The sequence below is a fragment of the Etheostoma cragini genome, chromosome 8, assembly GCF_013103735.1.
Source record: "Etheostoma cragini isolate CJK2018 chromosome 8, CSU_Ecrag_1.0, whole genome shotgun sequence".
In the NCBI taxonomy this organism is placed as follows: Eukaryota; Metazoa; Chordata; class Actinopteri; order Perciformes; family Percidae; genus Etheostoma; species Etheostoma cragini.
The window spans coordinates 2,748,567-2,764,489 of NC_048414.1; the positions used below are offsets into that span (position 1 = coordinate 2,748,567).

A 15,923-nucleotide genomic window follows, 5' to 3' on the forward strand; every position below is an offset into this window, starting at 1 on the left:
GAAATAGCTTTGTAAAGAAGGACAAAGAAGTTTTCAACTCTGCTTACTTTAACTTCTGCATACTCTCCCACCTCCACGCAGACCTGACCAATCACTTTGTCAAGTGGGTGTGAATTCATTTTGGAAAGTCAAAGAAATAATCGGCCGGCATACTGCTCAGATTTTTAAAAGGATGACATTTTTTCCAAAGATTTTCCTGCATTGCATCATTATACTCAGCGGTGGTTTCTGTTAAACCTGTCTTAATCCTCTCTAGGTGTTTCACTGCCTTCACAGCATCCCTAAATGTGTTCTTGCGATACATTAGGCTAATTTACAACGGACATAATCCTCACACAATTAGCAGCTAGTCGTAGCACCATCTTTAGAGTAACGACTGGCGCTCCCCCTCAGCATCAGCTGGTGGTGTTAAGTAGTCCCTGAGGGTTTGGAACAGGGGAGGTGGAGGAGGACACTGGAAGAAAAGGAGGGAGTCTGGTTTGGGACAGTGGTGGCGGGGTGGCAACTCTTTTGTTTGAGGCTTGTTAGAGAGATGGGGTCTCTGCAATTGGGTGGAGAGCCCCAGTTGAGCCTTGTTACCCTCTGTGAATGCAGCTCGGAGCTAACAATAGCAGCGACACTCCTGAAATAGAGGCTTTGACAAGTCATCGAAATTCAACCGTATGCAGAGACACGGTCGCTCTGAAAAGATAAATTAGACTCCAACCAACCTCGTTCATTGTGTGTGTGTGTGTGTGTGTGTTTGTGTGTGTGTCTCTTGCCTGTCTATTTAATCGAGCTATTTTCTCTGTCTCACTTAATTACTATAGGTTGTCTACACTACTGGAGAAAATCGTTTTCAGGTTCATTCATAGTTTTGTGACAATGACTTCAAATTTGGATTGTTGCATTTCGGCAGAATGTAAGCAGTTCAGTTTCTATCTAAGACTCTATTACAGATTATATATAGATTGAATCTGTGTTTCTATCCAGTTTTCGGTGTTATTCGGGTGATGGATGATATTTTCTGGATGCGTGTGATGCCTAGTGTGCCGGCAGTAAGACAGGAGGCATGATGCCTTTGAAGTACATCTATGAGCGATATTGCATGTTTGACATACACTGGGAGGCCCCTGGAACAAGTATGTACAGTCTGTGTGATGGCAGATGATCTGAAAAAGGTGTTAGGCGATGATGTCAGTGTGTCACGTGTAAAACCCATTCATTTGGTAGTTTTGTAACTGGAGACACCTGATGAAGTTATTCATGCACACTTATATTTGCTCACATGTAATGCTGAGGCTAGGGCTGCAGATAACTAATATATTTGTTTAGTCTATAAAATCAGAAGAAGATTAATGTTAAAAGACCTCCAAGTGAAATTTTCATGCCATGGGACATTTTTAATGAAAAAAGATTTAAAAAAAACTCTCTGATCGCAGATTCTTTAATGTGAATGCTTTCTAGTTTTTTCACTCCTCTGTGACAGTAAACTGAATATCATTAAATTGTGGAATGTGTAGTATGTCATCTTGGGCTTTGGAAAACACAGATTATCATTTTTTTAACCATTTCCGGACATGTTATAAACCTAACGTCTAATTGATTAATCAAGAAAAGAATCAACAGATTAATCGACTATAAAAAAATAATCTTTGCTCTAACTAGTGTCTTTGTGAAAACATTACATCAATTGATGCTACTTTCTATTTACTCTGTGTGTGTGTGTGTGTGTGTGTGTGTGTGTGTGTGTGTGTGTGTGTGTGTGTGTGTGTGTGTGTGTGTGTGTGTGTGTGTGTGTGTGTGTGTGTGTGTGTGTGTGTGTGTGTGTGTGTGTCTTTTCTTCCAGCTGGAGATGGAGAAGCTGCAGCTCCAGAGTCTGGAGCAGGAGCACCGCAAGCTGACAGCGCAGCTGAAGGACGAGCGTGAGAAGAACAAGCACATTGTCATGATGTTGGTGCGCGAGTGCAAGCAGCTCGCCACGCGAGTCGTAGAGGAGTCTCAGCGCTTCGACGAGCTCCAGGCTCGCGTGGACGAGGAGAGCCGCACCTCTGGCCGGCTGCAGGAGGAGCTGAGCACCGAGCGACAGCGCAGCCAACAGATGGAGGCCAAGATGGAAAAGCAGCTGTCGGAGTTTGACACGGAGCGGGAACAGCTGCGGGCCAGGCTGGGCCGCGAGGAGGTCGAGAGCCAGAGTTTGCGGCAGCAGGTGGAGCAGCTCAGGACTGAACAGGGCGATAGGAAGGATGGTGCCGCTCCCGCCGGTGCAGAACCTGCTGCTGCCGCCAGCACACCACCCAAACCTAAAGTTGTGATGTCTGTTTCTGTAGCCACAGAGCCCATCAGCTCTCGAACAGCGTCTTGCCAAACGGACCTGCCCCCCACTGAGGTGGACGGTCCCAAGAAGAACCCCCTCACCATACCTGTCAAACCAACCCCTGCCAACTATGTGGGCCTGAGTCTGCCAAAGACTAGTGGGAGGGGGATTGTCCACAGCAGCTCAGGAGGACTGGTTCAGACAGAGAACGGCTCAGAGGGCCAAGCCCCCCACGGCTTACCTAGTGGAGTCAGCCCCCGTGTCCAGGCGGCCCGTTACAAGTTCCAGGAACAGGACCAAAATGGCACGTCGTCCCAGAGTCCTCCGGCGCGTGATCCGTCCCCCACCAACCGTGACAACTTTGCCGCCAAGCAGCAAGCACGCCACACGGTCACACAGGTCCTTTCTCGCTTCACCAGCCCTCCTGCAGGAGGCGGACCCCTGCGTCCAGGCCTGCCACACTCTGCGTCGGAGGGGGGCCCTTTTCCCGGCCGCCTGGGCCATCCAATTGGCCTCAAGTCGCCCACGGTGGCCAGGATCGACCGGGGAAACCCTCCCCCTATTCCTCCCAAAAAGCCAGGGCTTTCCCAGACCCCTTCTCCTCCTCATCCACCCATCAAGGGGGTGGGGGACAGCAACCGCTCTGGGGCTGGGCTGAAACCAGCCACGCCCCAGCTGCCGCCCAAACCCGCCCTGGACCTGGTCCCAGCCCTGACGGCCTCTCAGGTGGGTGCCTGCTCCCCGGGGCCTGGCCGGGGCCCTCAGCGGCAGCCGGCAGCAGCATGTGCAGAGTGCCCCCCTGTCATCAGCTCTGCCACCACTGTCAGTAGCCCCTCCTCCATAAACCCCCCCTCCAACTCCTCTTCCATTAGTGCTTCATCCTCCCGTAGCCCCCGAGCCTCCGCAGGCAGCCCCCTGGCAACAGCATCAGGTAAAGGGGCTCCTCCATGCTCCCTCTCCCTCCAGTTCTCCCCACTGCCTCTTTTCTTCGACTGTCTTTACACGGCGCAAGCTTAGCATAGCTTAGCACAGCATAGCATAGCAATCAGGCCACAGGGAAACTGGGATAACCACAGCAATGCAAACAGAATAGCAATTCAGTTTACGTCACTGAATCCCTAAAGTACCTCTGCATCCTCTCTGTACTTACTCTCCTCCTCTGCCCTTGATATGTCCTCTCTCTGGGCACCTTTCGTCTCCCATGTTGTCATGTTAGCCCTGTTGGTTCATTGTCAACAGCGGACATTGACATCTTGCTAACATGTGCCTGAATGCTTCTTAGAGACCTAAAGCTTAGCCGTCAGGGTCAGTTGAGGCAAAGCAGACGTTTCCCCTTCTTGCGTATTCAGATTGGTTCGTAGCTCTTCCCAACAGTAACCCCTGTCCTCTCTGAAGCTGATGCCAGAGGCTGCTCTCTCCTCCCCTTCCCTTTTCCATCCTCCAGTAGCATGCCATCCCCACTTCTGTACTTTCTGCACTCTTTCTGTTTCCGCTTCCATTAACTTGTCCCATTGGCTTTCTATATGTAATTTAATTGTTTTGATATAAATGTAGGCATTTATATTTACCTTGCTTGATTGTACCGTGTAGTATGATTATAGAATAAGTACAGTTTATTACAACTTTGGTCTTATTTCCATAGTTTTTTTCCATAGTTTCTATCTGTAAGAATATTTCACTCAGTTTTAACTCCCACATCTCAGCAAGACAGTTCCTGAGTTTAGGACAGGATCAGCCAGGTGGGGAAATAAACACGAGCAGCCAGATTATCAGACTGGTTTTAAACTACCTCTGAGCTTACCCAAACTTATTTAAAAAAATAGATAAAATAAAACCAAAGCCAACAGAAATGATTACCCAAACTCAGAGTTTACAGAAGGACTTTTTCTTGTTCCCTTTTCCCCACTAACTTCACACCTTCATACTTACGTTTTACCTCGAAATAAGATGGTTTAGATAATTTGTCTCAACTGATGCTTGCTGCTCATGTTTATTGCCCGGTCTGCTTCTTGTTAGTGATGTGTTTGCAGGTATCATAACTGAAACCTATAACGATAAAACCTAGAAATGCAAAGCCCAAGTTGTAGTAAACTGGAATCATCCTGAACTGTACCTGTGAAATGTGACAGAATGCATTTGCTTTGTTTGAAGGTCTTGTTCTTTTGCATGAAGATGTATCCCGATTGGCTTCTCTATTTAGTCACATAACAAAGTGCTTTGCAGAGAACAAAATACCTATAATGACGTAAAAAAAGTATATAAGATATATTTATTACTGCACACTGATCTCAAGTCAAAAATAGTGTTAATACCAGTGTTGCCAGACACAACCTTTCAGGTTTTATTTGATTGCATTAGTTCCAAATTACAAATGGGGGGGGGGAAGAGATTCTGAATTGATTCATTTTCAAAATAGGTCCACAATTTCACCCGTCAGTAGCCAGATATTTTTTGTAGCTTTTTGTTCCTGACCGCCTCCCACTGACGGACAGTAAGTGCAACCATAACGGCTACCGTCATCTATGTTCTTGTGAATCTCTGCTGCACTTTCTTTTTCCCGGTCTCTGTATCTCTCTCTCTTCAGTCTGTGAAACAAGTTTCTGCACTGAAACTCTCCATTCTGCCTTTTTCTTTCTTTCTCATCTTTACCCTTCCCTTCAGAACAGACCTATAAAACCAAAGCTAAAAGTAGCATCTCACGCTTCAAGCATGTTTAGTTTGTGGTTTTAGCAAGTTTTATTTTTTTCCTGTTCTTTATTTTATCTGTTTGTTGTGCCTAATCGCTTAAAATAATGCTGTATAATTGCAACAGTATCCAACTGAATCATTTCTATTTGTCCACTGTGTGAATACTGTGGGTGAGTGATGATACTGAAAGACGAATGCTGTCCACACCTCACTGTTAATCTGATGCAACGACTGACTCTTTTGTCCAGGCTGCAGCGCCCGTCACATGCTGAGACAATCGCACATATTTTCTTAGTGTTGTGAGAAAGCTTTGAAATTATGTTAATTTCCAGAGCAGGCAAAATAGTTCAGATGTAGATAGTTAATACAAATATGATCTATTACCGCAGTAAACAAAATGATCTCAAAATCTTGTTTTCTAGCAAAACGGTGAAAATCTTACTTATGTTTGGGGAAGTTTTTTTCCCCCTTTTCTAACACTTAAAATTGCTCTAATTGACTTAAAGAACATTCCCCTGTGTTAGGGATTTCTTTTTCTGTGCATTAATTCATGCCAGTTTACCATAAGAAGAAATGCCCTTTAGAAATAACCTTAATAAACTCTTTCAGACCATCCCGGTGGGTTTATCTTCACGTTTTGTACTGCAGCAAAGTATTCAAACTTCATCCTAGTGGTGATCCCAAAGTGTCCAAAGATACCAAATATGTCAGGCCAAATTTCACAGAAAACAAGATTTCTGTAATAATATATAATAAGCCATAAAAACAATGAATCACGGGTTTGTATTTAAAATTAAATCTAGGCAGATTTGTTTCCGATATGACAACACACACAGTGCACAATAGTGACATTTTTATACATTTATAAAAAACTAAACCTAAAAAGGACTCAATGAGGTAATCAGGAGCTTGAAGAAGATTAATAAGAAGGTAACAAGTTTGTATTATAAGCCACACATTAACAGCAGATCTGAGGGGAGAGATAATCTCCCTGGTTTAACCACAGTTGTGCTGGATGAGTTCCAGCAGAGGCTGAAACAAAACCTCAGTATGTAACTTTCCTGTTCTACTTTTTCTTCCCCGCAATCCTCCTGTAATCCTACTGGTATGTTCATAACACAAACCAACCACAACATGGGATTTAGCCGAGAATAGCTCCGGGCTACAGAAACAGAAACCTCCTGGGTGGCTTCTTTAAGAGGTTTAATCATTGATTTCAGTAGAACGAGCTGGTTGTGACTAGCTGAACTTAGTGCACCTACCTTTAGTAGCCGAGCACTTCACACGTTCTGTATGTTCTGTTAGTTCAACTTTAGTTGTGTAGCTTAGCTAGCGGAAGTTAAGATAGCCTCAGTGGCAGATAGCCTGGATGCTAAATAGCTAACCTGCTGTCTTTCAAAATAAAAGCTCTAGCTTTGCCTGTCAGCTAACCTTTTTAGACTTTTCTCATTTTGTTTATCCTTAAATATCACAGTTTGTGACATGGTTTGACATTATTACACTGTATGCATTACATTATATATCATCTTGTTCCAACTCTTCATCAAAGTTCAATTTTTGTCTTTATAATAAGTTTTTTTGAATACCTGCACAATTCCATCAAACGGAAATGTTTACCTCAATTTATAAACATTTCAGCCAAATTCAGCGTGACATATCTGGCATCTTTGAAACAATGGTATCTCAACTAGAATTTAACATACAAATCTGGGGTTTTAAACAATATTGGGCTGCACAACATGAGCTTTTATTTATTGGAAACGTTTATTTAACTACAACTCGGATCCCCTTGCTGCCTGCTGCTCAGACAAAAGAGACTGTACTAGAGTATGCGTTGAATTGAAAGGTGCTCTCCTTCCCTTCCAACCCGTTCACCTTCTCACACCCTCGCTCTCCCATCCTCAGCCCTTCTAGAAGCTTCCTCTTCCTCTTGCTCTCCCTCCACCTAGTTTAACCTGTGCTGCTCCTGCTCCTCCTCCCCCCTGCAGGCTGGTGTCCCTCCCTAGTCTCCTGTCTCAGCGGCGGAGGGCCTGCTGCCCTGGACAGCGGGCGCCCCCTGCTCCCCCAAGCTGCTTCCCAGGGAAATGTCACTTTATTGTCTATGCTGCTTAACCAACAAGACCCGACCACCACTACCACCTCCAACACCATGTCCACCAACACCACATCTACCACCGCCATGGACAACGAACCCGATCATCTTGACCAAGACCACCACCTCTACCACAACCACGACCAAACCTCTGCCTTGTTTGCTGCTGCTCAGAATGGACACACAGGTAACTGGCATTTGATTCGCCAATAATGGCTGGCTGCTTGACATTTAAGGCACAGTAGGTATTTATAAAGCTGGAAATGGACTTAAAGGGGTAGTTCAGCAGTAGGCCAGCAACCTGTGTTCACCGAGGTAGAAAAACATTTTGTCAAAGGAGTCTGGTGACTTTAAAGACAAGGAAAAGGGGTGGAAATATTCTAAATATACAGTAGCATACACATAAACGATTATAGATTGTTGAAGTCTAAATGTTTAGCTACTACCCCCGTCCACAGTTGCTTGGCTTCCCTGTCATCAGGGTGTGCTGGCCATCGTCTAATGCAGGTAATGCACTGACTATGGAGAAGGAGCTCGTACAACCCCACTGGAAAATATCTCAACTATTCCTTTGATCCAGACAGGCCACTAATGACAGTGTGGTCATGTTGGGATTTGTTTTCTGGGAATTTGGGCTCTTAAGCAACCTGGGGAAAGGTTTTTAAGTCTACAGTATTTCATAGGCTAATTCCATTATTTTTTTTAGACTCAGTATCTTTAAATCTGACTTCTTTTAACAGAAACTAAATAAATTATTCTGCATTTACTATCTGAATTGAGTTCCTTTCCAGTAAAGAGGGATTTAGAACTAAATATAAATGCTTTTTATCCATTTATTAGGGTTAAAAATGTGAAAATGTTCAACAAGTTAGTAATTTAAACAATTATAGACTTGGTGGCTGGTCATCATCCTTGGTGTGAAACTTCTAAACTCATGGATATGGCCCTGAATGCAGATGTTTTTATAAGGGATTATGGTTTTGTGACCCACACAATGATACAATTTCACAAACTCTTGACTACACAATGTTAAATAGCTGTTGGTTAAATAACATGCTAATCAATCAGTGTGCGCCAGTTGTTTTCCTTTGAACATTTCTGGCTGCTTCTGTCCAAAGCACCAATGTGTGTGTTTATTTTGAAGCGTAGAAATGAATCCCTGTCTTGTAGTTTTGAGTCAGCGGTTGGCTGGAGGATTTATTCCAAAGAGTAGCCTTAAAGGAACGGCCAGATGCTTTTAATGATTCATATCGAGAGAGATACTCTAAAATACAAACAAAGGTTTCACACAGGATTGGTTGTTCCATGAGCGAGGCTGATATAAATGAAATATATGAGACCAACAGATAAAAGTATGTATATAAACACTTGCTGTTCTTCTTGCTTAGTTAGCCTTTTCCTTTTACTGCTTGTTGAAGAAAAATATAAAAGGAAAAAGATTTGCTCTGCGATCAAGAAAGTACATATAGTTTTCTCGTGTTTTCTTTAAACGTATACCCGCTAGGTTTGCAAAGTGAAGACCGCATCCATCTGCTCGACGTGTTAAACTGTTCTGCTGTCAGGACTCCTCTGCTCCAGAAAGTACGATGTGTGTTTACACAACCCACAGTTCTCTTTGAGGACCTAGAGGCCATGTGAGATTCAATTATATTGTTCTCACCTGCACAAACAAACTGCGTAAAGGCTGAGCCATGAAGCTGCCCCCTCTCGTCGACAGCGAGTCACAAAGTGGCATTTTAAATAGAGCCCTGAAGTAGTTTCGTATCTCGGGTTTGACTTTGTAAAACTGCATAAATGTAAATATCAATGCTGAAGTGTAGCCAGTTGCTCAGCTGACTTCCTACTAAAGACAGTGTAGAACAAAGGTCATATTGATAAGAGAGTGGACACCGAATGCCGCCACACAGGAGATTTATTTCTGTTTTAGTTGGCGCCCTTTTCCAGAGCAAATCCCAGTGAGTGATTCAGGTTTGATATCTTGTGGAACAACCTGTAGAGGGAACTATATTTTGAATGATCACAGGCTATTTAAAATGCATTTGAGGACGAGGTCCTCAAAAGTCTTCTCAATGTCACAACTCAAAAATATTCAGTTTGCCGTCACAAGACGAGTAAATAAACTACAAAATATTCACATTTAAGAAGCTGCAATCAAGAGCATTCCTAATTAATTTTTCTTTTTGAAAAATGACACAAACCGATTCATTGATTAACAAAATAGTTGGTTCATTTAATAGTTGACAACCGATCAGTTAACCTTTACAGCTCTACAACAGACAATATGATTAAGATACAACATACTCAGCATACATTAGCTTTGCCAAGCAGCTGGTTGTTGATGTGCTTTTTGCAGCGATCTGAAGATGCAGTGAGAGGACAAAGACCTGGAGCTGATAAACACTCCGTTGTGTTGTTTTAAAGTCTGTAATTGTGTGAGAGCTGCGGCTGGTCTCATTATGTTGGCTGCCGTGAAATGAGATGGACTGTCATGTCAGGGCTGTAACCACAGCATAGATGTTGACCACATGCTCGTTACCCTGACACACGGGAAGCAGTGCCGTGCATACAGTCGCACACTTGGAATAATTAATGCATGTAGACCACTTCACACACACAAACACATGTACACGCGCTGCGGGTCTATCAGGATCTGCTTCCCTGCTGAGATGTTGAGTAACATTCAGTCGAGCAGCGATGATCCATGAACACAACCTGAGCTGAAGGACACCTGTGCTGAGGGCTTGTATAGAAAGCGGGATGTACACACAGAGGACACACACTCGCTGACACACAAACACCTCCCATCAATATGTCTGATCACTGTTTACCTCTCCTCCTTCACTTACTTCATTTCCCAAAACAACGGTCATCAGTTTCTACGCTTGAAACCACACGTAGATGGTTGACTGTTGGCTGTGGGAATACGTGTGTAACAGGAACGTGAAACGTACACTGAGTAACGAGCAGTAGGAAGCCACTACAACTGACAGGCGACTGTCATAAAACAGCAGTTTGAATATAGATGTTTTGGGGTTGTAGATTTTATGTATATATTTTTAACTTTAATTTTTTCACATAAAGAAAGAGAACTTGGATGTATTCCATTTAATGCAGAATTCACTGTATTCATTTTGTACTGTTTTTCTGGTGGCTCCGTAATACCTGATGAGATGAATATGTATAACTATTTTTGTATTCGGGGATGTCACATGCACTACAGAGAGCTGGTCTTCTTCTTTCATGTCCAGTGTTATTTCTCATAAAAGGGTTCTTTCATCAGTCTTTCTGAAAGCTGGAAGGTTCGTCTGGGGATTTCGGTCCATATTCTAACATAAATGCGTACTATTGTACTGGAAAGTAACATCTGGACGGCTTGGCATTTTATCAAAGATAAAAACGCCCCTAAAACTCTTGGGAAATGTAGTAGCCGAATGCTAACACAAATATATTGTTGATTCATCTTTGTTGTTTTAAAATGAGGAGGGGATGAAATTGTCATTATTTCTGTAAAGGCAGAACTGCATCATGTTTCATCTTTTTAGAACAGCTAGTGAAAGAAACTCTGAGAAAACACGTAGACTGGCGAACGCTCATGAACAGAGGGTGGCACGACTTCACAATAAATTCATTAATGACAACGTATTGTAATAAAAAAAAAAGAAAAAACTTGTTTACACTGATTTTGGAGGATTATGCCAGCAATGCCGTACCAACTACTGTACCTACTGAAGAGTATCCATGGCAACAGTAAAAGGTGTTTGCTCTGCTGTGTACGGTTGTACAGTTTCAAGTCATTTACACTGACATGTTTTTTTGCCTTTTTTTTACGATGTTGTAGACTGTAATTATTGTATCTTGTTAATTCTCACGGCTGCAGCATCATCATATTCCTGTCTCTCTCTGTCAGAGTGTGTGAAGCTGCTGCTGCTGTCTTCGGGATCGCCTGCTGATGTCTCAGATGAAAGTGGATTCACACCTTTACACGTTGCTGCCGCCCACGGCCACAGCAGGTGAGATCCCGTGGGTCATCCTCTTGCACGGTAACGCCGCGTTTAATCTCCCATCGGGCAGAACTATTGTTGGTCACGCAACACTTAGTCCAACTTATAAAGTGGGCAAGTTAGAGAGCAAGTTAGTCTTGTTACGCTGCTACCAAAACAACCACCACGTACTGCATTGGTGACCCATTTTCCTCTTATGTTGGAAGCGTCAGGAAGCATTAGCGTTTAAACTATACAACAAAAGATATGTTGTTGAATGCGTCCAAGACGACTTAACCTTGATGGCCGGTTACACTTTTATTTAGCCCGTTTAGCATTCTGGATCATCGCTGAAAACTAAAAACTAAATTTATAGTTTTCAGCGATGATCCAGAATCTTGATTTGCTTGGGGTGGAGATAGGTTAACATTTTATTAGAGTTTTCGTTCTATTTATTTCATAAATTTGTTAGAAATCTGTGGGGAATTCTGCCTTTTTTCAGATTTCTTGTGGTCTTTTTGATTGCTCAAGACACATTTTAGAACCCAGTGTAAGCAGGGTTTATCACACCCACGGTGTTTTTGAGACTTTGACCTTTGTTTTTTAGTGTGTAAATGTTTGTGATTCAATAGTAAATGTTAGTGATTCTATATGTAATGTGCTTTTGATAAATGACTCATGGGACCTATTTTTCTGCACGACGAGCACAGCTGGAACATATCATGCGTGTAATACGCCCGTTTTACCAATACTAGTAAGTGAGTTGGGTTTCAGAGCCAGCATGTCTCCTCGGTTCCGTCACCACACCAGTATCAACTGGTGACTTTGTGGCACACAGTATGGACTGTGAAGCTCTATGGAGTGTTTTCCCTACAGCTACAATCAGCCCAGCTCAGAGCTTTCACTGGGCAGCTGTCATTAATGTCTGCAGCTTGATTTCATTTCTGCTGATAGGAAGTTTATCTCCGAGCTCTCATTATAAAATATGTATGACATCTGCTCCTACAGTACGCTCAGTCCTGATCACACGTCTTGATCCTGATATACCATACTTACAGCAGGAGAGGCTCTTTGCACTGTAGTGTGTGTGTGTGTGTGTGTGTGTGTGTGTCTGTGTGTGTTGTCAGTGTTTGTTTTTGTGTGTGTGCCAAAAACATGATGCCCAGGACCAGCTGGGGAATGTGCAGTGCTGTAATATCTGATCACAGTGCTATTAATAGATTGGGGATATCCAAAAGGCATTCTGACACACACACACACACACACACACACACACACACACACACACACACACACACACACACACACAGACACACACACTCTAATTTTCAGGAATTTACAGTTTTTTCAGTAGTCGTGTTAGCGGACAGGCTGTGTGTGTGTGTGTGTGACCCAAAGATGAAATATATCTCTCTTTCTCTTTCAATTTGCATGCAAGAGAGACAGCAGGTTTTGGCAGATGACCACTTTTTGGCACGACACTGATCAAAACAACCAATCAATGAACGCACAAGGGATGTAGCATCTCCCCTCCTCCGCTACTATAGTGCGCATGCGGAAGTCACCGAGTCACACACATGCATACACAGAGATTCCTCAATTTAGAGTAAGATGTGTGCAATCATTGCGTGTATGGTGTCATAAAATGTGTTGGTGGTGTGTGTGTGTGTGTGTGTGTGTGTGTGTGTGTGATCACCGAAGGACTGTATCATTTAGAGGCGGCAACCGTTTTCTTGTCATTACTTAGAATCTCTCATGGGCGCGTCAAGCGGTGCACTGTAGCTTTAATGCCACACATCGTGTTCATTTATCTGATGTTGGTATTTGTTTTTCTGATGTCTCTCCCCCTCCCTCCAGCTGTGTGGAGGTGCTGCTGTCTGCCGGAGCTGCTGTGGACTCGGCGGCGGCGGGGGGGCAGACCCCCCTCTTCTTGGCCTGCGAAGCAGGAAGCCTTGACTGTGTCCGGGTCCTGCTGAGCGCCGGAGCCGACCGCTCGTGTACCACCACGGTAAGTCTGCTCCACCATGCTGGCCGTTGGTCGCACATGTACACTACTGCATCAGATTTAAACATCTGGAAATTAACTTAGTTGACTTGGCATGGTTAAAAAACATGTCATCATCCCCCCCCCCCCCCCCCCCCCCCCCCCCCCCCCCCCCCCCCCCCCCCCCCCCCCCCCCCCGCCCCACCTTGTGCTTGGGTTCTTGTTTCTAGATCAAATTTTGAGTCATTGCTCAAATGTGTTTGACGCATTTTTTTGTGAGTTTAAAGTTTGAAAACTTAAGGTCAAATTTTAGAGACTCAATTTGACTGTTTTTTGCTCAGTGGCAACATCTTTGAAATTAGAGTTGGTTTTGTCACAGGTATTACAAAGTGAAAATAAACTGGCCTGATTGTTAATAATTTAAGTATAAAATACGGACAATAAATTGGAATAGAGACACAGAAATGTAGCTTTGCATTTAAGTGTTTTGGATCTTTGTGCCCTTTGATCAGTCACTGTCACCTTCTCCAGAAATTTACAAATTTTCCCTATTTATTTGCTCATATAAAATCCATTTTGATGGATATGTGGCATTTGTCACATTATGCACGGTGGTTCAGTGGTTAGCACTGTTGTGTACTGGATTCAAGAATCGCTCCTTTCTGTGTGGAGAGTCGTCTCCCCGGGTGGGCGTGGGTTTCTCCTGGGTGCTCCTGTTTCCTTCCACATTAATAAATAAATAAATAAATAAATAAATAAGTAAAGACATAGGCCTACATGCTTGCCCTTGATTCAGGCAATGGCATTAAAACTGGAGTTGGTCCCTGCGCGCCGGACTATGGCTGCCCACTGCCCCTAGTTAGGTAGAATGGGTTAAATGCAGAGGATACATCCTCGTGTGTGTAAAAGTAGTTGGCAAATAAATGAAATATTAGACATTATTACTATATTCTGAGCAAATGTTAGTTACATTTTTACATTCTTACATTTTAAGAATGTAAAATGTAATTACTTGATGTTTGTTCCTTTGTACATTTTGTCTTCCATCATTGTTTTGCACTTCTCGGGGGCTCAGTCGTCGGTGCAAGCTAATTGATGTATAGGCTTCCCGGGTGTCCATGGTAACCAAAGGGGCCATGGAAGCATGTGGTGAGACCGTATATGTTCCGTTACTGTACCTGCTTTTGTTCTACATTTAGCCTGGCCCCCCTGCTGAGCCACAGGAGCTGCCAGAGTCCCTGGAGCACATCTGACCTCTTCTGCACACGTGTATTTTTACACACCTGAAATGTTGAACCGGTGTGTGTTGGGTCAAACGCAATGATTTTTACATGGAGGATATCTAAACTTGGTGAAGAGAATACAGTCTGAACCCCTTTTTTTATTACCCGGCTGGGTAATTAACAGCTGATTTGCATTTTCTCCCTTTTTTCTATTACTAGAGCCAGTTTTGGTGCTGCTCTTGCCAGACAGCAAGAACAAGACAGCATGTTTATTGTGAAGTGCAGTGATCAATGTCTCCATGGAGCATAAAACACAACTTTCGTAAGAGTGGAGGCTTTGAATAAAGGTGGAATTCCGCTTAAAGTGGTTTGTTCTGGTCAAGAATTACGGGTATCTTTTCAGTAAAATTCTGTGTGAACTGAAATCATCAAAAGTTTCATTTACCAAAATGTGTGCTTGAATGTGTATGACATATAGCTGAAAAATGTAGGTGAATTGTCAATCAACAGACAATTAATCAACAATTCTAATTAATATTTATAGCAATATTTCGAGCAAGAATTCATTAGCACTAATGCTTCTGAAAAGATTTTTTCCTACCATTCCATTATAGAAAGCTGAATCATTCTTGGTTTTGGATTATTGGATGAACAAAATAAAACATTTAAATAGGTAAATATTGTGCTCTAGTGAAAGAGAAATTGTTTTTATTGATGTGAAATACAGAATATCTGACATTTTATAGACCAAACTCTTAAATCAATTCAGTCAAGAACGTAACTGGCAGACTATTCGATAATGTAAATCAGCATTAGCTAGTTTGAGCCTGCATGGGACATTAGTCGACTTGAATTATCATCAGATGATTGCAAGAACTTCCTCACTGAAAGGCAGCATGAAAAGCAAAATCCCATTAGTTTTACTTTGCACAAATGGGAATCATTCGAAACACTTGAACTTCAGTCTGAGTTTGGTATTAGTGAGCAGTCACTGTGAGCACATGGACATAAATCAGCTCCTCCTCTCTGCAGGACGGCTGCACGGCTCTCCACGCCACGGTGCGCTCCGGAGACGTAGACACGCTGCGTCTCCTCCTCGGCCACCCGACTCAGGGTGACCCCACTGTGACGCCTGAGCCGCCCCCCACCCTGGCACTGCCTGCTGCCCTGCTGCACCAGGCCAACAGCGACGGCTGGACGGCTGCACACATGGCTGCTGCCCTGGGCCTCAAGGTGGGACTGAGCTGGGAATTTAGAATGAATTACCTGACTGCTAATGTCAAATGGTTTGTAACAGGGCTGTAACTAGGGCTGTAACTAGGGGTGGGAATCACAAGACGTCACGATACGACATTATTGCAATTTTAAAAAAGTATTGCAATATTATGTGATAAATTGCCTTGTTTAACTTTTTTTCACTCTTCTAATTTTTCCCAATTTCAAATGATGTCCCCAAAAGGAAACTTTGTCAACATGTGTTTTATCTAAAAAGATACATTTCTCTGTTTGTTCATATCGCTCCAATTTCATGGCTGCAAAATGGGATTGTCAAGCAGACAAACTGACCAACACATGTATAATAATAGATTGATACTTGGCGTCTGTGTACCAATATAGTATTGCCACTGAAAATATCGCAATACTTTGCTGTATCAATTCA

General features: G+C 43.2%; 1 protein-coding gene across 2 annotated transcripts in view; it reads left to right on the plus strand.

The window, feature by feature from the left end:
• The window catches only part of cttnbp2 (cortactin binding protein 2), an 88,637-nt gene that overhangs the window by 48,245 nt on the left and 24,469 nt on the right, over positions 1-15,923 (plus strand). For both annotated transcript variants that reach the window (XM_034878878.1, XM_034878879.1), the window contains exons 4-8: positions 1,829-3,227; positions 6,973-7,263; positions 10,984-11,086; positions 12,914-13,064; positions 15,296-15,496. In XM_034878878.1, the coding sequence (XP_034734769.1) occupies positions 1,829-3,227; positions 6,973-7,263; positions 10,984-11,086; positions 12,914-13,064; positions 15,296-15,496 (2,145 nt within the window). The remainder of the gene's footprint in view (positions 1-1,828; positions 3,228-6,972; positions 7,264-10,983; positions 11,087-12,913; positions 13,065-15,295; positions 15,497-15,923) is intronic.